Genomic DNA, 27,656 nt, shown 5'->3' with positions numbered 1-27,656 from the left:
CATCAGGTAGTTTTCTGCTGGCTGTCATCTGTGTGGACACTTTTACAAATATTCTCTCCTGGAGTTCCTTGTTGCCCTTGTGAGGGGTGAGGTGGTTAGTCTCTTTCCTGATTCTCCCAGTTGCCTTTCTTCATATAATACTAGAGGCCTCATTCACGAAATTTGTGCACGGGGGTGGGTGTGTGTCCCTCAGCCCAGCCGGCACCCTCTCCAATCTGGGACCCCTCGAGGGATGTCCAACTGCCCGTTTAGGCCCGATCCCAGTTGGATCGGGCCTAAACGGGCAGTTGGATATCCCTCTCACAATCCAGGACTGCTGGCTCCCAACTGCTCACCTGCCTGCCTTCCTGATTGCCCCTAACCGCTTCTGCCTGCCAGCCTGATCACCCCTAATCACTCCCCTGCCAGCCTAATTAATGCCTAACTGCTCCCCTGCCAGCCTGTTTGCCCCTAACTGCCCTCCCCTGCAGGCCTGGTCACCCCTAACTGTCCTCCCCTGCAGGCCTGGTCACCCCTAACTGCCCTTCTCTGCAGGCCTGGTCCCCCCCCACAACTGCCCTCCCCTGAATGCCTGGTCACCCCAACTTTCCTCCCCTGCAGGCCTGGGTCCCCCCAACTGCCCTTCCCTGCAGGCCCAGTCACCCCCAACTTCCCTCCTCTGCCAGCCTGGTCACCCCTAACTGCCCTCCCCTGCAGGCTTGATCGCCCCCAACTGCCCTCCCTTGCAGGCCTGGTCCCTCTCAACTGCCCTCCCCTGCTGGCCTCATCACCCACAACTGCCCTCCCTTGCAGACCTGGTCCCTCCCCTGCTGGCCATTTTGTGGCAGCCATCTTGTGTCCACATGGGGGCAGCCATCTTGTGTGTTGGAGTGATGGTCAATTTGCATATTACTATTTTATTAGATGGGATCATGTCCAGTTAATGAATTTGCCCAGCCCTGAGTGAAACACAACTTGAGAAGGCTTGTTTAAGAAAGGAAGGTTACAAAAACTAGATTCTTTTTTCTTATAGGATTAGGTATATGTCCTTTTCAAGCCCTCCAGTGTGACTTTCTCCCATGGCCCAGTGACCAACCATCTGTAAATGGAATGTCCTTAGAGAAGGATGCTCCTTCAGCAAGCTCTAAAAGATTTTAGTCATTCTGCCTAGTTGGTAGATATTGGAGGTTTCCCCATCAGGGGTCCTCAAACTTTTTAAACAGGGGGCCAGTTCATTGTCCCTCAGACCGTTGGAGGGCTGGACTATAGTTTAAAAAAAACTATGAACAAATTCCTATGCACACTGCACATATCTTATTTTGAAGTAAAAAAACAAAACGGCAAAAACACCTGCATGTGGTCCACGGGCCGTAGTTTGAGGACGCCTGGCCTAGATAGTTCCTTGTGAACTGACCCTTGATAAGTGAATTTTTAACAAAATCTTGGTTTCCTTTAGGAGTACTTGTCTTACCAGAATTTTCCCAAATGTTTAGGAAGGCAGTGTGTTACTGAATTTTAGATGTTAATATGGCACTTAGAACTAGATCCTAAGCATTAGATCTAATGTAGAAGATATTTTTAGAGTAAGTGGATCACTAAGTTAATAAAAATGGTAGGAGCCTGTTACTAGATTCAGTAGTGTTTTTGTGATTGGTTGGTAATTGGGCTAATTTATCAGTAATCAGACTCTTTGATACAGGTACTATTTTTAATTTTTAGGAGTGGGGCAACGGGTACAAATGGGACATAAAATATATATACATAAACTATATATTGCCATTGAGTGTTTGTTTCTTTTGCTTGTTGATGCTTTGAGGAGAGAGAATTAGATGACTGAGTGTAAGCATTTGTGTCTTGGAGAGCACTTACTCAGGATTAGTTCTTCCTAGAACCATCTGCAGTTGATTTATATAACAGGACTGGTATTGTGTATACTAGCCCAACTGGTTGCTTGGCTTCTGGTTTCTGGGAAGTCATATGGATGTTTTTCTTGTAGAAAAGCTTTTTGGATAACCTGTGTAACAATCTTCGTGGGCTGAAAAGGTCAGCAGAGGGTTTCTTTTCAGGTCAAGTCTATACTTTTGTTCCTTGCAGGGGTGGGGAACCTTTTTTCTGCCAGGGGCCATTTGGATATCCATATCATAAAAGACCTGTGGTCGTGATGCCGTAACGGCAGAATGACCAAAGACTGGTCACAGGAGGCTGCTTGCGCGACGTGAGTCAGTCTGGGTCCTGCGTCCCGCCTTTTCCCCGCCCGGCCTGCGGGGGTCTTCTAACGGGGGTACCGAGGCGGCGCACCTAAGAGAATGAGAGACAGACAAGGGACGCAAAGAATGGAGGCAAGACAAAGGGGTTTCTGATCAAGCCTCAAAACTTTATTTTTTACATCGTTCCTTATATGTGATTTCTAGAAGGGTGGATGCCTAGGAGGGGTGGGGGCTGACCTAGATAATCGGCTAAAGTCGTAACTATAGATAAAGGGTGTGGCGGTTGAAGGGCGGCTACAGAAGAAATGCTTTGTCCTCAGGCAAGAGGAAGTGGGCCTAGTTTCAGTAACTTACTGAAGGTCAGAGTTAATCCTTTGACCGACTCTTGGTTCCTGACACCGCCTGGCACGGTGGGAGTCAGTCTGGGTCCCGCCTGGCACGGTGGGAGTCAGTCTGGGTCTCGCGCGATATCGCATGCTCGGCCTCTAGTTTATAACATAATTTGTGGGCCATACAAAATTATCAACCTAAAAATGAGCCTGCTATAGTCAAACATTTAATTAACTTACCCCTAATGCCTTGGCAGGACCAGACCAAATGATTTCTCGGATCGTACATAGCCTGCGGACCTGCCGTTCCCCACCCCTGCTTTAGGGAGGGTGGCCGAGTTTTGTGGCTCTATGAGATTATAATAGACAGTGCCTGCTAATCGTATACCACTCTTCCCTTCTATACTTCGCATTTTTTTCTGCACGTGAGCTCCTGCTGATCATAATGCTCCTTGAACTCTTACCCCTCCTTCCTCATTTCTTTTTTTTTTAGGGAACTTGGGGCACTGAGCTAGGTCCAGACTGTAAATTCAAGGGCCTGTGGCCACTGACTGTGACAGGGCTGCTTCAGAGGAGACAGCCATTCTAGAAGTGATGGGCTGTGGATGGGACAAAACCATCCCTTTGCATAGTATCTTGAGATCACATGGAGACTACTTCCTGTTGTGTGGATGTGTGGCTCACTCTTTGTGTCATTGTCAAGGTGACCAGGGCCTGTTACTGGTGTCCTCTCCAAGATCCTGGGAGGATCCCACTGGTATAGCTTCAGATTAGAGCAGTAGAAGAGAGGAGACATTTTGGGGAGAATAGTTCTTGCCATTCTCAACTCTGTTGGCTGTTCTTAAAAAAGGTGGAAGAAATGACATAAGCAAGGCTCTTACTTGACTAGGGGACTCACTCTGAAATAAGAATAGCACTAGAACCTTATCTCTACTTGGACAGTGCCTTGAACTGGTTTCAGGACAGTTTAATATTTGGTAAAAGCGCTTCATAAACTGGATAGAGGTGAACAAATGGAGGTCGTTCTGACTTCCCCCTTTGGCTAGGTAAGTTTCTAGAATCTGGACCACCCACCCAGAAGTGGGCTAATAAATAGAAAGCATTTAGAGTAGTGGCTGGTATGTGGTAAGTGCTATAAAATTATGGGCAATTATTATTCACAAAGTAAGCTATAGCTCTGAATAGACAGTGATGTGGGAAAAAGTACTCCTGCCAGTGACTGGGAAACTGAGGCTTGTTTTCAAGGCCTGTGCTAGTTAAATCCACTGCTAGACCTTCTTTTTTTATGAGCTCCCTAAGTGTGCAATCTGTGTTGTGTGCATTTTCATTTTTATATTCTTCTCAGGGCCTAGTGCAGGGCCAGGATATTGAAGAAATGAACTTGAATGATGATTGTGGTGGGGAACTCGGCAGTTCTCATGTGACACATTTGTTTTGTCTCTCAGCCCTGGGCATTTCCTGCTCGAGAGTTCCTTCGGAAGAAGCTTATTGGGAAGGAAGTCTGTTTCACGATAGAAAACAAGACTCCCCAGGGACGAGAGTATGGCATGATCTACCTTGGAAAAGGTGAGTAGCAAGGAGGAAAGGACTCATTTCTCTCCTCTCTGAGTTGCAAGTTCCTCCCATCAGTTTTCATATGGTGGAAGGCCAGTGTGAGTGCTGGTGGAGGTAGCTCTAGGACAGTTGGCTATTGATGTACTTGGAAGTGTGAGTTCATGGCACATAGGTGCAGAGGAGTTCCCTGATATTCCGGTCCTGTGTTTGCTTTCCTGGCTTGGTGTAGGTGTATGTTGTGCAGCAAGCAAGTCAAACTCGCAGCCCGCATGTGTCTCACAACAAATATTTTTGTGGCCAGCTAATATAATGGTATGTAAGAAACATCTTAATAAAAATTTTGTAACTTAATTTTTACAATATCCTGTTATACATAATCCTATATAATAAAAGGCTAATATGCAAATGGCAGACCGAATGGCAGAATTACCAGTCGCTATGATGTGCACTGACCACCGGGGGAGGGGGGCAGACGCTCAATGCTGGAGCTGCCCCCTGGTGGTCAGTGCACTCCCACAGGGCTAACGCTGGCAAGTGCAGTGGCAGTGGTGGGAGCCTCTCCGGCCTCCCTGGCAGCACTAAGGATGTCCAACTGACAGTTTAGGCTTAAGCTGGTAGTCGGACATCCCCTGAGAGTTCTTGGACTGCACAAGGGGCTCAGGCCGGGCTGAGGGGACACCCCCCCCCCCCCCCCGTGCACGATTTCGTGCACCAGGCCTCTAGTTATTAATAACGAACTACAACGTTCGCTAATGACTGATTACTATAATTGTGTTACATTCATTTCTCTTACGCACCTGCGCACCATTTCTCTCCACTACAGCTAGCAGCGAATATTTTAGCAACTGATTGCCACGTCATTAGTCTTGTATGACTTTTTTTGGTGTATGCAACAGGAAATAGTTAGCTTTTGGAGAACAAGAAAAATAGGTTTATTTGCGTTACGCTTATTAATTTGTGCATTGTTCAGTGTCTGGTAAGTTAATGTTTAAGAAAAAATATTTTTATTAAAATGTTCTATTATTTTATGTCAACGATTACTCATTTATTTCAGCCCTTTGTATTTAGCATGTCTCTATCGAAATAAACCTACGTTTCAGTGGAAATTGAAGCTTTTGTTTTTTTGCAGCGCACATAAACTTAAACCTTGTTTATTTGGCCCGTGTTAGCCTTAGAGTTGGACATGCTTGTTGTACAGCATAGCATCATTCCCTGTATTTAGGCCCTCAGTGCATAGAACTCAGTGGCTGTGTGCTTCTAGGTCATAGTGCTAATTGAATTCCTATAGATTTCCAATTACATCTTCTATTCCCTTTATCTATCTTGTGGGTTTTCTTCTGCTCATGAGGACTCTCTTTACTAGAGGAAGATTTGTTTATGGCTTGTGGTTTTTTGTAAGCCACATGTTTTGCAGTGGGAAAAACACAGGCTTTGGAGTCGTGTACATGTGGGTTAGAATCCTGGCTCTCCTCTCCTCTCATATGACCTTTACTTAACCTTAACTTTTCTAAGTCCTAGTTACTTCATTTGTAAGTTATTGAGAGAATTTAAAGAGATAGTATATGTAAAGTACCTATCTCTGGAACAGAGTATGTGCTCAGTAAATACATTTGTGTATGTGTGTACACATATGCCGATTGTTTAGCTAGATCAGATGGCTTGTGGATATTAGGTGTTCTGGTCTTTTGGATTAGGTGGAGGGAGAGAAAGATTGTGGAATAGAGTTTGAACAGAAATAGGCCATTGAAATACTTGGTAGAATGTTCTCTGTAAAGCATAAAACAATTGTGTTCATCTGAAATTATTTTGGATATTTTTGTTTCTTGTGATTATTTGATAAAATAACCTTCCAGTTGAGCTGCTTTACATAATCTATTTGACTTGGTTAGTTAGTGCTAGAGTAAGCAAGCAGGGTAGAATGACAAGGCTAATATCATCCTCTTAAGATTCTGGTTTTAATTGTAAGCTATTAGATAAACAATATAGGGTATTAGATGGGCATGACCTTGGAGGTGTTTGTCGAATTTACCTAGTAGAGGAACACCACCTTTTCCAGCCTCTCAGACAAATGGCTATCTGCTTCTTCTTTTTTTTTTTTTTTAAATTTCTTTATTGATTAAGGTGTCACATATTTGTCCTCATCCCCCCATTCCCATCCCACCCCTCTCCCCACGCATGCCCCAATCCCCTGTTGAACTTAACCGTTGGATAGGCTTATATGCATGCATACAGGTCCTTTGGTTGAACTCTCCCCCTCCCCCCACCCTCCCCCTACCCTCCCCTATCCTCCCTCTGAGGCCCGATAGTCCGATCGATGCCTCCTTGCTTCTGGTTCTGTTCTTGTTCCTCAGTCTATGTTGTTCATCATTTCCTCTAGATGAACGAGATCATATGTCACTAGATATATACTAATAAGAACTGAATGTGAGACGAGCAATAATATTTATGCTGACAGGCAAATGAATCAATCTGTAGCGAGCTTCCCCCTGGACCAACAGTTCTTTTGAGACCCAATTTCGATGTCCAGTAGTTCCTTATGTGTACATGTCAGCACTGACCCCTCAGCTCTGGATGGTGGACAAATGGTGGTAATGGAGGTCCGACTCCCTCTGGTTTGGTCTCGGCCGAACCCAGGGGCACGGCATCACCCGGACTAAGGGGCACGTGGCCTCACCCATACCCAAGGGGCGCGTGGTCTCACCCGGGCCTGGGACCCAGCCTCACCCGGATGGATCCAGGGGCGCACGGCCTCACCCGGACCCAGGATCTGGCTTCACCCGTACCCAGGGACGCTTGGCCTCTCCCAGACCCAGGGGCACGTGGCCTCACCCGGGCTTAGTTGCACAAGGCCTCACCTGGATCCGGCTATCTGCTTCTTGATCGGATGAGAAGTTATAGTAATACTAGAGGCCGGGTGCACAAAATTCATGCACTTGATGGGGGGAGATCCCTCAGCCCAGCCTGCACCCTCTCCAATCTGGGACCCCTCGGGGGATGTCCGACTGCTGGTTAGTCGGATAGCCCTCTCACAATCTGGGACTGCTGGCTCTTAACCACTCGCCTGCCTGATTGCCCCTAACCACTTCTGCCTGCTAGACTGATCACCCCCCTAACCACTCCCCTGCCAGCCTGATCGGTGACTAACTGTGCCCCTGCTGGCCTGATTGCCCCCAACTGCCCTCCCCTGCTGGCCTGATCACCCCCAACTGCCCTCCCCTACTGGCCTGATCACCCCCAACTGCCCTCCCCTGCTGGCCTGGTTGCCCCTAACTGCCCTTCCCTGCTGGCCTGGTCACCCCTAACTACCCTCCCCTGCAGGCCTTGTTGCCCCAACTGTCCTCCCCTGCCGGCCTGGTCACCCCTAAATGCCCTCCCCTGCAGGCCTGGTTGCCCCCAACTGCCCTCTCCTGCAGGCCTGGTCGCCCCCAACTGCCCTCCCCTGCCGGCCTGGTCGCCCCTAACTGCCCTCCTCTGCCAGCCTGGTCCCCCCCCCCCCCCCCCCAACTGCCCTCCCTTGCCAGCCTGGTTGCCCCTAACTGCCAGCCATCTTTTGGTGGCCATCTTTGACCACATGTGGTGGCCATCTTGTGCGAGGGCGTGAGGGTCAATTTGCTCTTTATTATATAGGATATGGAATCTTTTCAAAAAGAGAAATAGACAGATTTGCCTTTTACACATAATTCAAGTAATACACTAGGAAATAAAACACATAAGCATTATTGTTGGATGGCTACTGGTTAGAAATTCTGAATGTAATACAAGTAGAAGTACACTGTCTTCAAAATGCAGTTGTTCAAGGATCTCATACCTAAAATAATTTCAGTTTAATAACAGCTGGTCATTCTTCTGTTATTCTGAAAGAGACCTCACTGTGGGCACAGATATATCTAAGAGTTCATTTAAATAACCCTCATCTTCAACTAAAATGGTCTGTTTATGTTAAGAGGCTCTGACACTTAAAAATAACCTTTAATGTTATTTTAAAATTTTTTTCTTTATTGATTAAGATATTACATATGTGTCCTATCCCCTCATTGCCCCCTTATCCTTCAATGTTACTTTTTAAAAGTTTATTTTTTAAATTGATCCAAATTATAAACTGGATATAGTTTAATAGTTAACACACTAATGTTTAGAATAAAACCTGGCACATAGGATTTGATCATTAAATAGGTACTGAAAGAATGATTGAGAATTACCTACATCTTTGAGTTTTAAAGGTTTATTAAATGGCTTAAAGTTTATTATTTTCATTCAGATACTTGAGCCAACTCTCAATGCCATTCTCATGAAAGGAAAAAGTGGCTTAGATAATTAATTAGTATTCATAGATTTGTCCTAGTTTGTGACTACTCACTCTTTTTTGTTTTGTTTTGTTAATCCTCACCTGAGGATATTTTTCCATTGATTTTTTAGAGAGAGTGGAAGGGAGGGCGATAGACAGAGAGAAACATTGATGTGAGGAAGACACATAGATTGGTTCCCTCCTGTGTCCCGACCAGGGTCAGGGATTGAGTCTGCAACCGAGGTACGTGTCCTTGACCAGAATTTAACCTGGGACCCTTCAGTCCACTGAGCCAAATCAGCTAGGGTGCTACTCACTCTTTTTATGTTAGGGGAGAATGGTAGAATTTAAGAAATTGTAGGTAACCTAGAACTTATTAAAAAAAGAGATGATTAGTCTTCCAACTTTTGGAGAAAATATAGTCACCTACCTACTCATAATGCCATCCTCAATTGTGACTTGATCAGATTCAAAAGTTGATAAGTAATAAGAAAATCAGATGCATCTCTACAGATTCCCTGTTTTCAGTATTCTGTCTACCACATTTTGTTGCCTTCTTTGGGAGGTTGGCCCAGAGAAATGTATTTTTCTCTCTTTGAAGGAGCAATCAGAACTAAATTTTTAGAAGTGGGTCTGCTGACAGGCATTATCAGAGTGCTCTGTGCTAAAAAAGTATCTGTTTGGTATGCTGTTGATTGGTCTGCTTTTATGGCCAATCACCTTGTTTGTACCCCAGCTTTTTGTTCTTTTCATCCCCGGCCTTTTGGCCCCTTTCTGTTCAACTTTCCCCTTATTTGTTGAATCCTTCCTTTTGACTTTTCATTCTTTGTATTCCTGTTGTTTTGAAAGAACCAATGTAATATTTACTAATGTCAGATAGCTGTGTGTGTCTGGCCTCAGCAGTTACCTCAGTGGAAAGGTTCTTGTGATCCACGCTCAGCCTCAGAACCTGAGCGTCCTTTGTGTAAATATCATTCATCTTAACTTTTCTTGGTAAAAAAAGAGGCTTACAATTTGCCTGGAAGAAATTGGGGCATGCTAATGGCAAGGCATTTAGGCTGGGTTTGGAGGTGCTATGTATATTTGTTTGCTTGCAGAAGTCGTTGGATAGTGTGTCGAATATAAATCGTACAGAATTTTATTCTGTGCTGACGTTACCTATCAGCTAGACTGCTGTGTTTTAGTTTATCTAGGAGCTTGTTTTCTGCCATATTAAACACTTTTATGTGGTGATTCCCTCAGAGATGGCTTCCTTTATTGTTTTGGCTGACAAGCAGAGATTTAAGAGAATACACAAAACCTAAAAGCTTTTTCAATAGCATGGAAATGCAATTAATGGTTTAAGTGCCCAGGTAAAACCTAATTGGGTTGGGTTTTCGTTTACCTTTATTTTTCTTGCCTGCTCTGAAGGCTGCTGTTTGAGAGGTTAGAAATCTCGACACTGTCCCATGCGTCTCTGTGTGAGAGCAGGAGAAAGTCTTTGTCAAACTGCATAGCTTGTCTTGGTGTCCTGTTGGAACAATAAGAGGACACCCTGAGAGGAATTGGACTTTCTGGTGTAAAATGTAATAGATAATCCTGAACAAATCTGTCTATCTGATTGTATATATAGTATGTTTTTAATTCCTATGTACTGGGATATTTACTGACATTATTGTTTAATTCTCACAAGAACCCCTGTAGGCAGGTACTCTTCTCATTTTATAGAGGAGTAAAGTAATGCTGAGAGACCTTGTCTAAGATATTACGTGGCAGAAGGTGTATTCAGCGCCAGGCCTTCCTCCCATTTCAGCGCCAGGCCTTCCTCCCTAGGTCAGTGCTCTGTATACACTCCGTGGGTGCCGCATGTGTCTTGCTTTCTTGTCAATCTCCCGTAGTTATTGAGATTGCCTTTGGCCTGGGAGAGACACAGGAAACTTAGAAACAAAGTCCTGGGAAAAAGATTTATAGACCTTTGGATCTTAGAGATTTTGGGAGAAAAGTTTTTCTGAAAAACACCACACCACATTGCTGCCTTTTCCAATTCTCTGGCAACATCGTTCTTCTTGAAGAGCTAAGGATGAAAGTGGGTTTCATTTGAGCTCTATTGTCATTGGAGGCAGATTTGAATCTGGTGTTTAATTCTCTTTTTCTCCTCAGATACCAATGGGGAAAACATTGCAGAGTCTCTGGTTGCAGAGGGCTTGGCCACCCGGAGAGAAGGCATGAGAGCTAATAAGTAAGTCTTCATCACTCTCTGACCCTCTGACTTCCTTCTATTCCACTGGGAGAGCTGGGGTTGCTCAAGGGAGGTTGGATTGTCAACTCTACCTTGTCTTTGCTGCTTTTTCATTGCTCTCCCCTGACATTAACTGGGTAACCTCTGGTGCTCTCTGGCTTTTAGAACATTCCTGCCCAGGTTTGGATTATTCTGAGCCAGCAGGTCATTCACCATTTGATGTGTGTAACTCCTTTAAAAAACAGGCATAAAAGGCAGCTTTTAGTCTTCATATCATAAGACTCAACAGGCTATGTCTTAAACCATAGATCAGGGGTGGGGAACATTTTTTCTGCCAAGGGCCATTTGGATACTTATAACATCATTCGAGGGCCATACAAAATTATCAACTTAAAAATGAGCCTGCTTTGGTCAAACATTTAGTTAACTCACCCTTAATGCTTTGGCAGGACCAGATCAAATGATTTTGAGGGCCTTATGTGGCCTGTGGGCTGGATGTCCCCACCCCTGCCATAGATATTCAGCTCCTGAGTATCCATCCATCTCAAAAGATTCATTGAGTACTTACTATGTGCCAGGTTTCGTTCTAGACACTGAGAATAGAGCCATGAGCAAACACACTTAGCTTCTGCTAACATTTTGATGGGGAGACAAGAAACAAATGAACAAATAGATATCATGTGCAAGGAATAAGTGCAATGAAAAATAAAGTGGAGAGAATAAATACCAAGTAGAATTCAAAGCAAAATCTGCTTAGAATTTAAACTAAGGGTTCAATGGTTGTAGTTTTTTTTTAAAGTAAGGGAAATTTTAACTCTTTCCAAAGCCTTTGAAGTCTGTTTTGGTCTGTGGATCTGTAGATATTTAATTAATAGTAGGTAAAAATGGATTTGTTTAGCTAAAGGCATTGTGAACTTATTAGAAATGAGTGTCATATATGGAGGCTGTATAGTACGTGTCATGTTGTCCTTCACCAGTGTTGGTGCTCAGTAGGATGAATTGCAGCTGGCTTTAATTAACACTTTAGTCTCTGAAAAGTGGTAAGCTACATCAGTAATTTGGAGGCTAACGATGGTGTTTGAATCATTAAGTCCTTGCTGTATTATATGACTGTTGTCACTGTAGAATGGCTTTGGATAAATATTTGCATGGACTATACTAATAATGGGGATGAGCAAAGGCAAAAATGCACTTTTTGCATTATTCCCGTCATCTTAGTCTTGGAGCCCAGTCATTCACCATAAACTTCTGTGGTCCTTTCTGACTTCATAGAATCATTTGCTGGGAATTTGTTGAATTAAACCATTTGTCTTAGGTGGTGTTTTTGGAAGCATGCTGAAGTTGTATCTTAAGGACAATTGCTGGCATGATTTTAGGACGTCCCCACCCCTGCCATAGGTATTCAGTTCCAGAGTATTTATCCATCCATCTCAAAAGATTTTAGGAATTCAGTTTGCAACCAGAATGAAGAATTTTTAAAAAGCTCATAGTAGGATTGTAGGATCTCAACAAATAAATCTCCACTGGTGTAACCAATCCTTTTTTTCTTCAAAGTTGTCTTTTTATATATATATTTATTGATTTCAGAGAGGAAGGGAGAGAGATGGAAATATCAATGATGAGAGGGAATCGTTGATCGGCTGCCTCCTACCTGCCCCACACTGCTGAGTGTGTGCCCTAACCAGGAATTGAACCATGACCTCCTGGTTCATAGGTTGATGCTCAACCACGGAGCCACGCCTGCTGGGCTCCTCAAAGTTGTCTTGACTTAAAATTTCCTTTTCTCCTTTTTAAGGCTTGCTTCTGTCTCTTAAGGTACATTTTTTTTTCTTTTTTCATTGAATTCTAGATGTGATTTTGGTTCCCTGAGGATATGAATATCTTTTTAGGTGGGGTTAGAAAGGTAGTTAAGACTTTTGGTTTGAGAAATTATAGGCAGGGGTCCCTCCTTAGATAATCCTACTGATTGAGGTGGGAGATTGCATTTATGCCTGCAGCCACCGATGGACCCAGGCATCCAGACTGTGGAAAGGCCATGCAGGTTACTTGTTTTGTTCACACATGTGTGAGAGAGAAGAGCAGAGCCATTTCTGATTTTGTTTATTTGCTGACTTTCTGGCTGCTCTTGTATATAGTGTGGTTTCCTGCCTGATGAAGGAGGAGTCTTTCCTTTTCAAACTGCTGTTGCTTAGCTGGCCTTAGTGAATATGTAAGTAGTTTTGGGGTAACATTATCTGCAATAACAGTATTTGCTCTGCATTCTCCAGCCCTGTTCTGTGGGCAACAGGGAGTAAGGGTGGTTCTTAGTCACTTTCTCTGCACTGTGTCCTGCTGGGCTCTGCCTGGATTTCAGTTCCCGAATCTGGATAGTTAAATGAAGCTGTACCCCCTGGAGCAGCTTCCCTATGAGCCACCAACTTGTTCTCTTGTAATCACTGATGGTGGCAGTGCTGAGATATGTGTTCTTTGGATCTTCTCATTAAATGCTCTTACGTTTGAATCTGTTGTTGGAACAAATCTTTAATCCTGAAGTTGCACTCATGGTGTTTTTCTGGTTATAGGTTTGGGTCTGAAGCTATTGATCTGAAATAAATGCTTTGGTCTCTTCAAAGGAGACCCTGGCATTTCTGTGGTGAGCTCACTAACCACACATATTTATTTTTCATGTCCCAGTCCTGAGCAGAACCGGCTTTCGGAGTGTGAGGAACAAGCAAAGGCAGCTAAGAAAGGGATGTGGAGTGACGGGAATGGTTCACATACTATCCGGGACCTCAAGTATACCATTGAGAACCCAAGGCACTTTGTGGACTCACACCACCAGAAGCCTGTTAATGGTGAGGCTGGCGGGCAAAGACAGATGTGACTTGGGGTGATTTCTTTCTATTTGCTCTTAAGCTTCTTGAGATTTATAAAGCCTATTTTGCTTATTTACTATCCACGGGGAATTGTTAAGGGACACAATGGTATTTTGGAAGAAAACTTGATCCAGTTCACATGGGTCACATCAGACATACTTTGCAGGGGTTAGTCTTTGCTAGTATAGGGTGGCAAATTGCTGGTATTTTTGCACATTGGGGATCTTCCTGTTTTCTAAAAGATGGCTACTTAAATACCATCCTTGTAACTGAGGTAGAAATGTATATTCTTTATACATCTAAACACACACGCACACACACACACACACAATATAGTTCTGGCCCTACTTTGAGACCTTGTTAACACTGACTCAGTAAAATAGAATTATTGCCAATCTGAATTGTTATTAATTATTTTTTAGTGGGCATGTCCTACTAAGATGAGCAACTTACCTTACTGATAACAAAGCTTAGGTATGAGCCATGAGGTCCCAGATGGTTCATATGGAAGACACTCGTGATCTGTGTTCCCCAGGAATAGTTGTGGAAGAGTCTGTTGTGTGAATACTCATGATCTGCCAGCGCTTTATCATTTTTCAGAGGGAGGCTTTCCAGAGGGTGTTGGGGAGAGGAACTGTGTTCAATGCAGTTTGATTGGGCATTGTTTATCCCTGGTGTGAGTTTTGCTAATGACTTAAGCTATTTATTTTGTCATGTAGCTATCATCGAACACGTGCGAGACGGCAGTGTGGTCAGGGCCCTGCTCCTCCCAGATTACTACCTGGTTACCGTCATGCTGTCAGGGATCAAGGTCAGACCACTGGACTATGGGGTGGGTTTAGGGTTTGTTGAAGTGTTCAGTCATAGGTAGATTTTTCTACTTGTGGGCTTTGGATCTGCTGTTTCTTCTTAGTATGGGCCATTAGCATTGGCTAGAGTACTTTAAACTTTGCAGTGGGACAATTCTAATTAAATCAAATAATATTTTTTAAACTTTTAAGTACTCAGGGTCTGTTTGGAGTGGGCTGTGCAGAGAGATTGTTGAAACCCAGCAGTGGAGGATGGGAGGCTCTAAAGTTTGCTGAGTTTGGCTTATCTTAATGTGAAATACACATTTTGATTGAAAAAAAAAATGCCAAGGCTTTAATGCCAGACATTGATGAGTTTTTTCTTGGCAAAGGGTCATTTCCAACTGTGATTAAAATTATTTTCCCCATGATAACTTGAGTTTTATTTGGCTTGCCATGAAGTCTGAGATGATGCTATTTCCAGTTACTTTTCACCAGTATGTTTTGAAAAGTGTTAGAATACCTGCCCTGAGACTATCCCCAGTGTAGCCTTGTTGGACTGTGCTTTTTGGATGGCTCAGTGTGGCGTGTGTTGAGCACTCAGGTTTAGGCTGCGTTACTCACTCACCTTACTTTTGCTGTAGTGCCCAACTTTTCGACGGGAAGCAGATGGCAGTGAAACACCAGAGCCTTTTGCTGCAGAAGCCAAATTTTTCACCGAGTCTCGACTGCTTCAGAGAGATGTTCAGATCATTCTGGAGAGCTGCCATAACCAGAATGTTCTGGGTACCATCCTTCATCCAGTGAGTGTGCCATGCCGGCTGGGTTTGTTGCATCTACTGGTTTTTGCAGCATTTGCAAGCGAGATGTCACTTATCTGATAGAATTGGGCAGATCTGTGCAACTTCTCACTTTTAGGAAATTAATCTCAAATGTGACTGAATTTACAAGCGGAAGAGGAACAACGCTATCACTTATTTTTCCAAGTGCTGGTCATAGAAGTTGTGCACAGGGAAGGTGGGAGGTTGCCACGTCAATTAGAAGTGGCATTGAAACTTGCACGATAGGATTGGCAAGTTTGCATGTTGGTCTAGAAGTTACCTATTTGGAGTATCGGTAGAACTATGACGAGGAAATCTTTCTATGGAAAAATTATGTTGTGTATGCCAGGCCTTATCCAGTTTCTCCCTAACTCGGCTATTGAGCAGGTAATAGACTCTTTATGTTCTGACTATTGGTGAATTGTACCTTATTGTATACTTTGATAGGCGGGTTATTCTTGGACAGAAAATGACCTTGTTTTTTAACACCCAGGTTTGAGTGGGTTTTCATTATTATAATCTATATCCAACACAGAGTAAACTGTTACTTATAATTTGGCTAGAGAATTCTTCCTTCATGGCAGTTATGAGGGCTGGGAGGCTTGCTTTGGAATATGCCAAGGTCATGTCTGTTTCTTCTGGAGTGCTAGCTGTCTGCCCGTGCCCTGCCAGATGGCTCTGTGTCATAGCAGAATGTGAGCTGTAATTCATTGGGCAAAATGTAGCTTAAGTTATTCCCTTACTCAGCTCGTTCTTCAGCTTTCCCTTATGAAAAGGGGAGTAAGTGCTGATCTTAGTGAAGGAAATAATAAGGTGTAATCTCCACTAAAGATTAACATCCTCTTCTGCCCACAAGAAGAGCTATTGAAATGTCAATTCCATTCAATGCCACTAACATTTATCCGATTCCTATTAAGTGAGAGTTACTATGCTGGTGTTGTGAGGATATGAAGCCAAGTTTGTGGAGAGGAGTCACAAGATAGCTTGTCAATCTTAGGGCTGGTTTCTTTTTTTTTCTTTTTTTTTAAAGCTGGTTTCTTAATGAGGAAACTGGCTCTATGGTTTTATTTTTGGTATTGTTGTTATTTAAATGAACTGCAAATTAGATTGTGACTATTTTAATTGTGTCAGAGGACTAGAGAAATTATTCACTTGCCATCGAATTTAATCTGTGCCTGCTTTCTCATGTGCCTTGTTTTTCAGAATGGCAACATCACAGAGCTCCTCCTGAAGGAAGGTTTTGCACGCTGTGTGGATTGGTCGATTGCAGTGTACACTAGGGGTGCGGAAAAGCTGAGGGCAGCTGAGAGGTAAGGTCTGTCAGGGAAACCTTCCAGCCAAGGATCTTGTTAAGGATCTTTGGGGAAAGAAATCTAGTGATCTCTCACTCATCTATGCCAGTGTCCGTTTTATTTCAGTAAAGGATTAGGGAAATTACACTATTGCTGGACGTTGGGCGTGATTTAATGTCGGTGGTCTTGATCTCCAGCATCTAGAGGGGTTCAGCAATCTGGAGAAGGGTCTGTGCATAGATTAACTAAGAGTCCAGAGACAAAACATAATTTTGAAAGGCATATGGAGGGGCAGAGGAGCTTGGCTGAAGAAATCAAGTTCTCCTTGTCTCAGGACCCCTTGCTTTTTATTAGCACAATTTGTCCTAAGGCAAGGTGGAGATATACACTTCAAAGGGTAGGGTTTCCGTACAGAAGCATTGTCAGATTGAGGAATTGCATTCAGCTGTTCAGGTGTTTGGCCAACAGGAGGCGATAACATGTAGATTAAGATCCCCTGAGCTGTCTGGCAGCTAATAATCAATTTAATGCATCCTTTTCAGGTTTGGGGAAATGCCTTTAGCCATTCCCAACAAGTGACAACATATGTGACTCAGCCCTTGTTGAGTCCCCAAGTTCCATCAACTTTTTGATGAAACTCTTGCAATTATGACATGCTGGAATTGGCTTCCAGCATTACACCAGAGGCTAGGATCTCATAGAAGACTTTTAAGTCTTTAGATTCAGTGGAATTCAATGCTGTATAGTAAGGACCTAGATTTTTACTCAAGACATTATTCTTCACTTGATGTGCTTTTTTAATGTTTTCAGGTCACTTTTTTTCTTTTACAAGCCTCTCCAATTCTGGGTTTTAGGTATTTGGGATGGAATAAACTTGATGTTCATTTGAGGGCAATGAAATTGCTTACCAGTTAGTCCCAAACAGTAAGGTTAGAGCCAGGGATGTGATGGAAAGATTGAGCCTGTGAGCCTAACACAGGACCATTCAGTGCTGTTGTGAGGCCTAGTGCCCTAATTTATTTAAAAGTATGTTTTATTTATAACTGCTAATGCAACCATGAGGTGCTGTTGTCATGTTTTCGGCTAGGTGTAGATGTAAAAATAACTTATTTCGGAAAAAAAGCATAGTGGATATTTCAAAGATTGGGGGTGTAGGTGAAGCTCATTCACTTGGTGGGGTAGATGGAAGGAAATGAAGCAGGTAGCAAGAGTAAATGGATAGAGACGATGGTCCGGGAAGTCCCAGACACCACCGCCCAGGATACATTTAGCAGACTACTGACCACTGATGATGATGTTCCACTCTCCAGGCTTGTATGGCTCATTTCACAATTATAAAATTATACTGGACTCGATAACTTCACATTTTTGCCTTTGAGGCACACAGCTAAGAGATGTGCAAAAACAAGAATTGAATGCCTATAATTTCCTTCCCTTCTCTTAGGTCTTTTACATCCTTCTACACCTGTAAGCAGGAATACTTGCGACCTTTTATAAAAATAGATTTTAATCTGGTCATTTGATATGGTATGTCTGACAAAAGTAGATTAAGAAAAACATAATTATTATATACAAGTTGTATTAGTCTTTAATGTTACACAATTACATTCAATTCAAAGATGCAATACTTTTTATCAAAATGTATTCCAACTATCTCTGATTAATCTGTAATGCTCATTTTTTTTTTTTTTTGTTCAGAAAATCCTGTCAGTCTCTTATTCTAAATTATTATTTTGGTTGATAATTGTTATTGCATTCTTTAAGTTTCTGCCTCTCTCAAGAAAGTGAGTATAATGACAGTAGTATCTACATGTTTTACAACATCTCCAGGAGATTTTATGGATTTTTCAGAGAATGCTTATCATTATAAAAGAGGTTTAGATCAAGGAACAAAAATCGTATTTTGATGACGTGATTACTTGCCTGCATGCTATATTTGACTTGGTTGTATTGTTGGTAAATCTCTATCAAAGTACTTCATGTATTTTAAAACTACTACAATGTGGCTTTGTCTTTTTCTCATTTTAGCGTTTCTTTAAAAACAGTTGCAATACTGTTTTTGGAATATAGTTCCTTTCCCCTGTACATGTGAAACAGCTGCTCATTGATTTATTTTTTTAAAGCTTTGCACATACTCACTCCATTTACCTTTCTCAGTCTGACTCAAAGAATATCTACTTTAGTACTTGAAAATTTTTCTGCCAACATGATTTTTTTTACTTTTGTTGTTGTTAATCCTCACCCGGGGATAATTTTTAGAGGGAAGGATGGAGAGGCGGGAGAGAAAGAGAGAGAGAATGGGAGAAACATCGATGTGAGAGAGACACATAGATTGGTTGCCTCCCTAATGCGTCCCAACCTGGGCTGGGGATTGAACTTGCAACCCAGGTATGTGCCCTTGACTGGAAATTGAACCCGTGACCTTTCAGTTTGTGGGCCGGCGCTCTAAACCCTGAGCACACTGGCCAGGGTGACTTTTTTTTTTTTTTTTTACAGTTTTTGTTAGTGAATTTCTATTGTAGTTTTGTCCATTTTTCCTATCTTTATATGCACTACAGTGACAATTTTGTTCTTGTTTTCCATGAAGATTTGGGTAGCTGATAACCTTTTCATAATTCACATGGAAATTGAGCAGGCCTATTTATTTAAAAAAATATGGGCTGGGGCAAAAGTAGGTTTACAGTTGTGAGTACATGAAACATAGTTTATTCTTGTATTATTTATTATTGTATTCACCATATGAACAACTGTAAACCTACTTTTGCTCCACCTTGTATATTTGTTTGTTTAATATATGTATTCTTCCCATTTAAAAGAACATTTGCTCTGCTTGTCATTCCAGTGCCTAGCACATAGTAGTCACTCAGGAGATGCTGGATAAGCCAAAGAGCTAATTATCAAGGTGGACTTGAACTGTCCATGTTAAAAATATTGCATATTTAGAGCCAATCTACCATTGATGGGTTTATGGTTTATATATGCATCTTGGATAGTTGCTTATACACTTTTTCTTGTGGCTGTTGTCACACTTTAATCTAATTTGACTGATTGCCTTTATCCTGGGTGCCTTGGTGGTGGTAGGATCATGTACTCTTTGCTCCCATGGCGAGGGTGGATTCCCTTTGCTGACCTAATCTGTCTGAATGATTTGCACCCTTTTTGTCAGGTTTGCTAAGGAACGCAGGCTGCGAATATGGAGAGACTATGTGGCTCCCACTGCTAACTTGGACCAAAAGGACAAGCAGTTTGTTGCCAAGGTGAGTCATTCTCAGCATCTGAGATGCATAATGATTGTTAGGCTATTGATAATACAGAAATTTGAACAATCAATCAAAAGCTGAAGCATTCTTATTTCAAGGCAAGCCATTGGTGTGTAAAGATATATGCATGATTGCACCCGTGTGTTTATTGTAGGGGACTTAGACACCATAAGAACTTTAAAATTTGTTTTTGTAAATTTGCGTAACTTCATTAGAAGTTCATATGTTAAAGTTGTGGACGTTGCTATTTTGAAATATCACTTATATTTTAGGGGTTCTTTTTGTCTGCTTAGAAAATGGCATTCTCTTAGATTTCCTATGCCCAAATGTACATGACCTCAAGTTTCTCTTTTGTTTTAGAACTCTCGTGGTTTTGGATTTTTTCTAATGTGATGGTTTTTCTTCGAGAGCTCTCCACTGCTGTGTCCTGGAATGGATTTCTTTGATGGAAACTAGAACTACTAAATAGATTATTTGGTTCCAGTAGTGGTGCTGTAAAAGTGTTTTTTCTTGCCCTGGCTGGTGTGTCTCAGTGGTTAGAGTGTTGGCCTGTGCACCAAAGGATTGAGGGTTCGATTGCCCGTCAAGTACCTGGGTTGCTGGTTAGATCCTCAGCCTCAGTTGGGTGCATTTGGGAGGCAGCCAGTTGATGTCTCATTCCCTCCCTCCCTGTCTCCCTCCTTCCCTCCCTCTAAAAATCATAAAGTGTTTTTTTAGTTACAGGCTTTGGTATCTTGGGCGGGGGAGGGGGTGGGGCGCAGACCTGTTCTCACTTTCCCCAAGTGCTGTAATGTTTTCCAACCTATTTTTACTTTTGGCAGGAAATGCTGGGCACTTTGTCTTTATGGACTAAAAGTGGTTAAATATTCATATCCTCTAACTGAGAGGTGGCTGTCCCAAATATCGCCTAACAGTTTAGTATTGAAAGCCACTAGGTGGCACTGTCAGCCTGAAAAATCCTGGAACAATTTATCTTAGAACAGTAAAATTTTAACAAAGTCTCTGAGGAATTGGCTGAATTTCTTCACTTTCTTTTTTTGTGAAGCTCACAGGAATAGGTCACAGAGTGCTCAAGTGGTCCCTTTCTGTCTTCTAGTATATGGTTTCCAAGCAGTGGTCAAGTTAACCATAACTACACCTTTTAGTGGACATCAGTGGGAGTAGTTCCTGGTTGATACTCCCTATGCATTTTCCCATTCTGGCCCAGACTAGGATGGATCTTGGCTTTCTTGCTGTGCTGGCTTGGAAACCTAGACATGGGTGGCTGCTCCACCTAATTGGAACTTACTTGGTTATGATTATGTTTCCTGTAATCTCTTCTATTTGAAGACTGTAGCTACACAATGAAAGGATGATCATTCACTGAACAAGGGAGGCAGGCATTCCATTTTCACCATCATCACTTTGAGGGCTTGTGATATTAGTAATGCAGATGAAGGTCCCATTACCATGTACTGTCCCTACCAGCCCCCTTCTCAGTTGTAGAGAAACCTAGAAGATTTTGAGGTTTTGGGCCTTTGATAGTTGGGGAACTAAGGCATTGCTGAAGAAATTCAAAATATTAGGTGACTGAGTCAATAACTTTGTATTTATCTTCAACCTGACTTTATTGGTAACTAGAAAAGGGAGAGCTGGCTTTAGAAACATTTCCTTCATTTTAAAATTCCAGGATCCCAGGATCCGTTTTGTGTTTTTAGTCTTTTCTGTTTAGTTTTAAAACATGGTGAAGCTTTTTTCATTACAATCAAGTTTTATTCATTACAGTGCCAGGATACAGGAGATTGCTTCTAATAACGATTTAATTGAGGGTTATGATGAATAATCATTTTCCTGGAATATCTTAAATTTAGGTCATTTAGGTATAGGCCTGCTTAGAGAATAGAGAGAAAAATGTGTTTAGGTAGATAAATGGTTTTAAAACTTCTTGGTTTTTAAAATTTTTCAGCATTATTTCTGTTTTTAAAACAAGAAAAAACATAAAAAAGAGACGGAAAGACACTTATACTAGAAGAAACTACTATGACAGTTTTTTTCTTTTTAACAAAGTTGACTGTCTACCACAGGGGTTGGCAAACTCTGGCCCATGGGCCGAGTTTGTCCCATCACTTGTTTTTGTATGGTCTGCAAGCTAAGAACGGATTTTACATAGAAAAAAAATGATTTGTAGCACATGAAAGTTAGATGCAGTAAAAATTCGGGTCATGAATAAATTGGAATGTAGCCACATCTGTCTGTTTACATACTGTCTGTAGCTGTTTTCGTGATACAGTGGCAGAGGTGATCAGTTGTGAAACCTTATGGCTTGCAAAGCAGAAAATATTTGCTTTCTGACCCTTTACAGAAAAGTTTGTTGACCCTTCATCCATACTTGACCTACTCACAGTGCCTTGATATTAGGAACTTGAGCCAGAATGTAAATCAAGGCATTGCTTCTTTTCATCAAGGAAAGCTTGCTACAGAAAAAATGTCAGCAGTGTCTCAGCGATGTAGTTAATTTATGTTCTGGTACAAGCTCCTTATATCATTGCAGACTGTTAGCTACTTTTGAGTAGTACTAATCTGTAATCTTTGGTATGTAATTTTTATATTTGTAAGCTTTTGTTTTAATAAGACTTTAAAGAACTCTGGCTTATTAAGAAATGAACTAGTCCAATTTTCTTCTCCCTTGAGGCAGCCATTTTAACTCTTGCAATCCCTACCTCTGAATAGAACGTTTATATTGCTCTTTTTCAGTTTTTCAGTGTTAACTATATCTTCTTTTCTTCACGCCATGAAAGATGAGGATTTAGTTTTTTTACTCATGCACACATATTCATGTGGGTGTGCATGTAGTTTTACTTAATCCTTCCATTAGGACTTTATCATAATTCTGGTTCAATTAATATTCAAAGTTTGGTGGGGAAATACTAATCACCACTGAGCCATATAGCATATTATGACTACTTTTCATTTCCTGCACTATTTTTTGTTTTACCTAGAGTTAATAATTTTAAAATGTATCTATATTTTATATATACGGATTAATTTAACCCTCAAGAGTCTACTTGTCTAAACCTTCTCTGAAGGCATTGATTTAGTCTGTTAATTTTATCATTTTCAACAGTACTTTCCAGGAGCCTTGTGACCTGTACCAATCTGGACTAGTTCTTTTTTCCTGACACAGAGCTGTCATAATTGGATTTCTTCACCATTATCCTGGGGTGTGGTTTCTGTTGTTGTTGTTGTTGTGTGTGTGTTTTTGTTGTTGTTGTTGTTTTTTTTTGCCTTATTACCTGGGTTGAAACTATGTTTTGCTGAATTCCATGGCTTATGCTGCCTTTCATTTTTAATTTTAATCCTCACTCAAAAAATACGTTTATTTGTTTTATTGATTTTAGAGAAAGAAGTGGGGGGGAGGGAGAGAGAGACAGAGAGACAGAGAGACAGAGAGAGACATCAATGTGAGAGAGAAACATGGAACAGTTGCCTCCCATACGTGCCTTGACTAGGGATTGAACCCACAACCTAGGTATGTGTCCTGGTCAGGAATTGAACCTGCAGCCTTTTGGTGAATGGAACAACCCTCCAACCAACTGAACCACTTGGCCAGGCTCCATGGCTTCTTTTTACCATTTAATATTTTATTTTGGTGGCACAGATTCTCTACCTTCTTGGGAAAAAAATGCTTGATAGGTAAAGATTTTGTAACATTTCATGTCTATTTTATAATTACAATTTGGTAGTTCATCTGGGTATAGAATTTTGTTAGAAGTTATTTTCCTTTGAAATTATGAAGACATTGCTTCACTGTTATTTAGCTATTAGAGAATTTGTTTTCTTGTTTTTTTAGAGGTTTAAAAATCATTCTTATAAGTACCGCACGCTAACCGATTGCGCCACTGGAGCTCCTAAAAATCATTCTGATTTCCTGTCTTTGTATGATTTTTTCTTTTTGCACGATCTTAGCAAATCCTTTTTTCCCCTGAAATTTTAGTGATGTATTTTGTTTATGTGTGAACTGAGAGCTTTTTTTTTTGTTCTCTGAATGTTTTTCTTATTACTATTTTAAAAACAACATCTACTTGTTTCAGAAATGAATATCATATTAGCTATCTGAGAAAATGATTGTAATCTTTTGAAAAATTTCTTCTTGCATAGTCTATATTATCCAAGTTGTTTTTAATTCTCTTTGGTTATTTTGGTCCCTTATTTTTCCATATTAGAGGCTTTCTTCCTTTTTTGTTTTTTTTAAGAGGCTTTCTTAAATAAGAGGACTTCTCTTATTTAAGAATGAGGTATTGAACACTGGGTCTGAAGCAGTGGACTTATGTATGGGTGTACATCTTGAAATCCAGGTGCTTCTCCCCCCCCACCACACCCCCCAATACGTTTTTATTGATTTCAGAGAGAGGAAGGGAAAAGGGAGAGAGAGAGAGAAATATTGATGAGAGAGAAACATTAATTGGCTGCCTGCTGCACACTTCTTACTGGGGATTAAGCCCACAACCCGGGCATGTGCCCTGACCGGGAATCGAACCTGTGTCCTCTAAGTGCATGGGATAAATGCTCAACCAACTGAGCCACACTGGCTAGGCCCAGGTGCTTCTTAAATAAGCTTTAAACCAATCCTAGTCTTGATGATTGCGGGAAGTCTGCAGTATTATTCAGATTGCTATTGTGTTTGTCACCACTGTTTCCATCCATACATCTGCATTCCAGCTTCAAGACTTTTGTTGCTGTATTCTTTTCTTCCATTAATTTTTGTCCTTTTAAGCTATGGCAATAAAATAAAATAAAACTCCTTTATTTTTTTTTTAGAGGTATTTAAGGAAGGAACCAAAGTAAATGTTTGAGCTTGCTTCAGTTTGTAATTCTCCATTCCATTGTGAGGCCGTATAATAATTTATTTAACCAGTCTCCAGTAGGTTGATATTCATATAGTTTATCATTTTCCCATTATTTAGAAAATGGAATAAATCTCTGTGTAAAAGACACTTATTTCCTTAGGAATATTTTAGAGTATATTTGCCAAATAGCTCTTTAGAAATATTAACAGCCCTAGCCGGTTTGGCTCAGTGGATAGAGCGTCAACCTGTGGATTGAAGGGTCCCAGGTTTGATTCTAGTCAAGGGCACATGCCCGGGTTGCGGGCTCGATCCCCAGTGGTGTGCAGGAGGCAGTCAATCAGTGATTCTCTCTCATCATTGATATTTCTATCTCTCTTTCCCTCTTCCTTCCTCTCTGAAATCAATAAAAATATATTTAAAAAAAAGAAATGTTACCAAGTGTATATCCCCCTCTGTATGTTCATTTCCTAATACGTTGTAGAACAGAGATTGAACAACTTCTTAAAGGGTCATATAATAAATATTTTAGGTGTTACGGGCCATATAGTCTCTGTTGTAGCTACTCAATGCTGCCACCGTAGCAGGAAAACAGCTATAGACATGTCATGTGTGAATGACTGTGCGTGGCTGTGTTCCAATAAAACTTTATTTATAACAGTAGACAGTGGGCTGGATGGCCCTTGGATCATAGTTTGCCAATCCCTGTTATAGAACATGGGATAGCAGCAGTAAATGTAAAAGGAAAAAAATGACCTGCATTTCTTTTCATAACCTAGAGCCCAACTGCAGTTTTGTAGTCATTTTACCTGATTTAAAATGTCTGTTAATGCCAAGAAAACCTAAAAAGGTCCTGAGATGCCAGGGGCCTGCAAGAACATAGTCTGACAGCCCTACTACTTTTTGCTGAATTATTCTGCTTTGAGGTGACAGTAAGGCCTGAACAATTAGAGGTTCTCTCTTTAGCAGTCACCTTATCTCCTAGGAATTAATTGCTTAGAGAACAGCGAAATAGTCTGAAAAGCCCAAGAAAGGTGACCTATGAACTCGTTAACTGAATGCCTTTGGGACACTATAGGTGATTTCTGGAACTGATGCAACACTGTAGGTCAGACTGTTGACCAAGAGTCTCACTTCTGAGAAATTTGAAACTCAACCAAGTATTCTCTTGATATGTGTGGCCTACTGAAAGACTGGTTTCCATTCTCTGCTCAAGCAGCTTCCCTTCTTAAGGAAGGAAATGCAAGGGAGGGCTCTCCTTGTCTCTCCAGGTTAGCAGAGAAGCATGTTCACTTCACAGTGATTAGCTGAGCCTGCTTGAGACTTTTGTGCCTGTCGTGGCTTGCCAATTTCCTGCCTGCCTTCCCTGTGGCGTTTTAGCTGATCTGTGCTGTTTGTAGCCATATGGTCCCCTGAGCACGTGGCTTGGCTTCCCTGTCCCTTCTGCTGTATGCTTAGGCCTTGCAGATTTCACAGACCTGAATAACACAAGGGGGTGGGGTGGAGGGGCAGCGGTGAGGAGTGGCAGCGTGTCCTCAGGAGGTGAGTCTTCTCACTCCCCTGCCTGGTGAGGGGCCTCTAGTTTGGTTCTCTGTACCAATTGATTACTTAAAAATACAGAGCCCTGGGAGCGGTACTTTGAGGTCAGTGGTTTCTGCTTTCAAGGAGCTTACCCTTTGGGGCTCTGACTAGGAGATTGCCCTAAGTAGTGAACTGTGTGGTATTGTGGCCATGTCCCGTTTAGGAGGTGCAGTTATAAGCTATCCCTGGATGTGGTGGATTCTAGTACTTACTTGTTTTGGTCCTGATTATTTTTTGCTGCATGTCCAGTCAGAGCTTTGAAAGGAATTCATTATCATGTCTCTCTAAGATGGTTCTTAAGCAGGGATACTTGTTAATATTTTTGGTATTATCTAGACTTTTCCATTATATTCCCATTTGGTAATATGGAGAGAACAAAAAAATACTAGCTACTTCCTTGACTTTTTTGTCATAGGGCTTTTTGATGAAGTTGTGTTGATGATCTGGTTGGGAAGGTGGTCTCTGTTATGCCAAAAGAGATCAAGACTTTGTTTATACCATAAAAGCAAAATGCAAAGCAGCTCTCAGATGAGATGTGCTCTTATTGTCAAACTGGAGAATAACTACAACCATGAAGTTAGAATCAATGCTAAAATGATGATGCTAAATAATATACTTGAGTATTTTAATAACTTGAGTGTGTCTTCTTAAAAAAAAAAGACTTTGTTTATAGCTTCAGTTAGCAAACTGATTACCAATAAGAAAAGAAAATGGCTGAATTAGAAAAGATTTGTAAAAAAATATTTACCTGGTTTTTTAATTTGGGATTTTATTTTTTTGGAATAATTTTAGATTTACAGAAAAAATGGGCAGATAGTACACAGGGTTCTGCATTACCCTAACCCCCTTCAATTCCCCCTACTATTGTCTGACACGAGTATGGCACATAATTATAAGTGGTACACCAATATTATGTTATTTTCAACTGAAGTCCATGCCTGAGTCAGATTTCCTTAGATTTTCTCTAATGTCTGTTTTGTGTTTGAGCATCTCATCCAGGATAGCACACTGAATTTAGTTGTCATGTCTCATCAGGCTCCTCTTGGGCATGGCAGTTTCTCAGACTTTCTTTGCATTTGATGACCTTGGCAGTGAGGAGTCCTGGTCGGGTGTTTTGTAGGATGCCCTTCTGTGGGAATTTGTCTGATGTCTGGTTTCTTTGAAGTACTTGTTATAGTGTCCAGTCTGTTTAATCATGCTTAGGTGCCTAGAGGTATTTGCATCAGGAAATTGTGTGCTTAGTATTTATTTTGTCAAGGACAGAGGGTAGCAGCTGTACTCTTCTGGGGGATGAAGAAGGGACTATGTAGGACTACAGGCCATTGCTATAATAGTTGTGGGGTATTCCTTATTTCACCCACGTTTGGTGTTGCTTCAGTAGCATTTACAGGATTAGCTTTGGGAAGAATAGACATAGCATACATGCCCTGGGACCAGGAGATGCAGCTGGATGTCATGATTTCAGAGTAGAAAGGGTATTCCCTGCTGGTGCCTATAGAAAGCCCTTTTTGGGCTGCTGGTCCTTTTATTCCTATCTGGTACTGATAATTTAGTTAGCTTTGGGAATACCAGTAGTTGTGTCTGGGGAGTTATTTTGAGTGTCTCCGTAACTCAGGAGGCTATTGTAGGCTCTTTTTGTTCATTTTATATGCACTGCAGGGTTT

General features: G+C 41.5%; 1 protein-coding gene across 1 annotated transcript in view; it reads left to right on the top strand.

The window, feature by feature from the left end:
- SND1 (staphylococcal nuclease and tudor domain containing 1) overlaps window positions 1-27,656 on the top strand; it is a 457,708-nt gene that overhangs the window by 29,217 nt on the left and 400,835 nt on the right. The window contains exons 3-9 of the mRNA XM_008154047.3: window positions 3,961-4,081; window positions 10,494-10,572; window positions 13,246-13,406; window positions 14,147-14,238; window positions 14,860-15,018; window positions 16,240-16,346; window positions 19,495-19,585. Coding sequence (XP_008152269.1) covers window positions 3,961-4,081; window positions 10,494-10,572; window positions 13,246-13,406; window positions 14,147-14,238; window positions 14,860-15,018; window positions 16,240-16,346; window positions 19,495-19,585 — 810 coding nt within the window. The remainder of the gene's footprint in view (window positions 1-3,960; window positions 4,082-10,493; window positions 10,573-13,245; window positions 13,407-14,146; window positions 14,239-14,859; window positions 15,019-16,239; window positions 16,347-19,494; window positions 19,586-27,656) is intronic.

This window comes from Eptesicus fuscus, chromosome 14 (assembly GCF_027574615.1).
Source record: "Eptesicus fuscus isolate TK198812 chromosome 14, DD_ASM_mEF_20220401, whole genome shotgun sequence".
Lineage (NCBI taxonomy): Eukaryota > Metazoa > Chordata > Mammalia > Chiroptera > Vespertilionidae > Eptesicus > Eptesicus fuscus.
The sequence above is the reverse complement of the archived record's forward strand: the minus strand, read 5'-3'. Positions and strand labels throughout refer to the sequence as shown.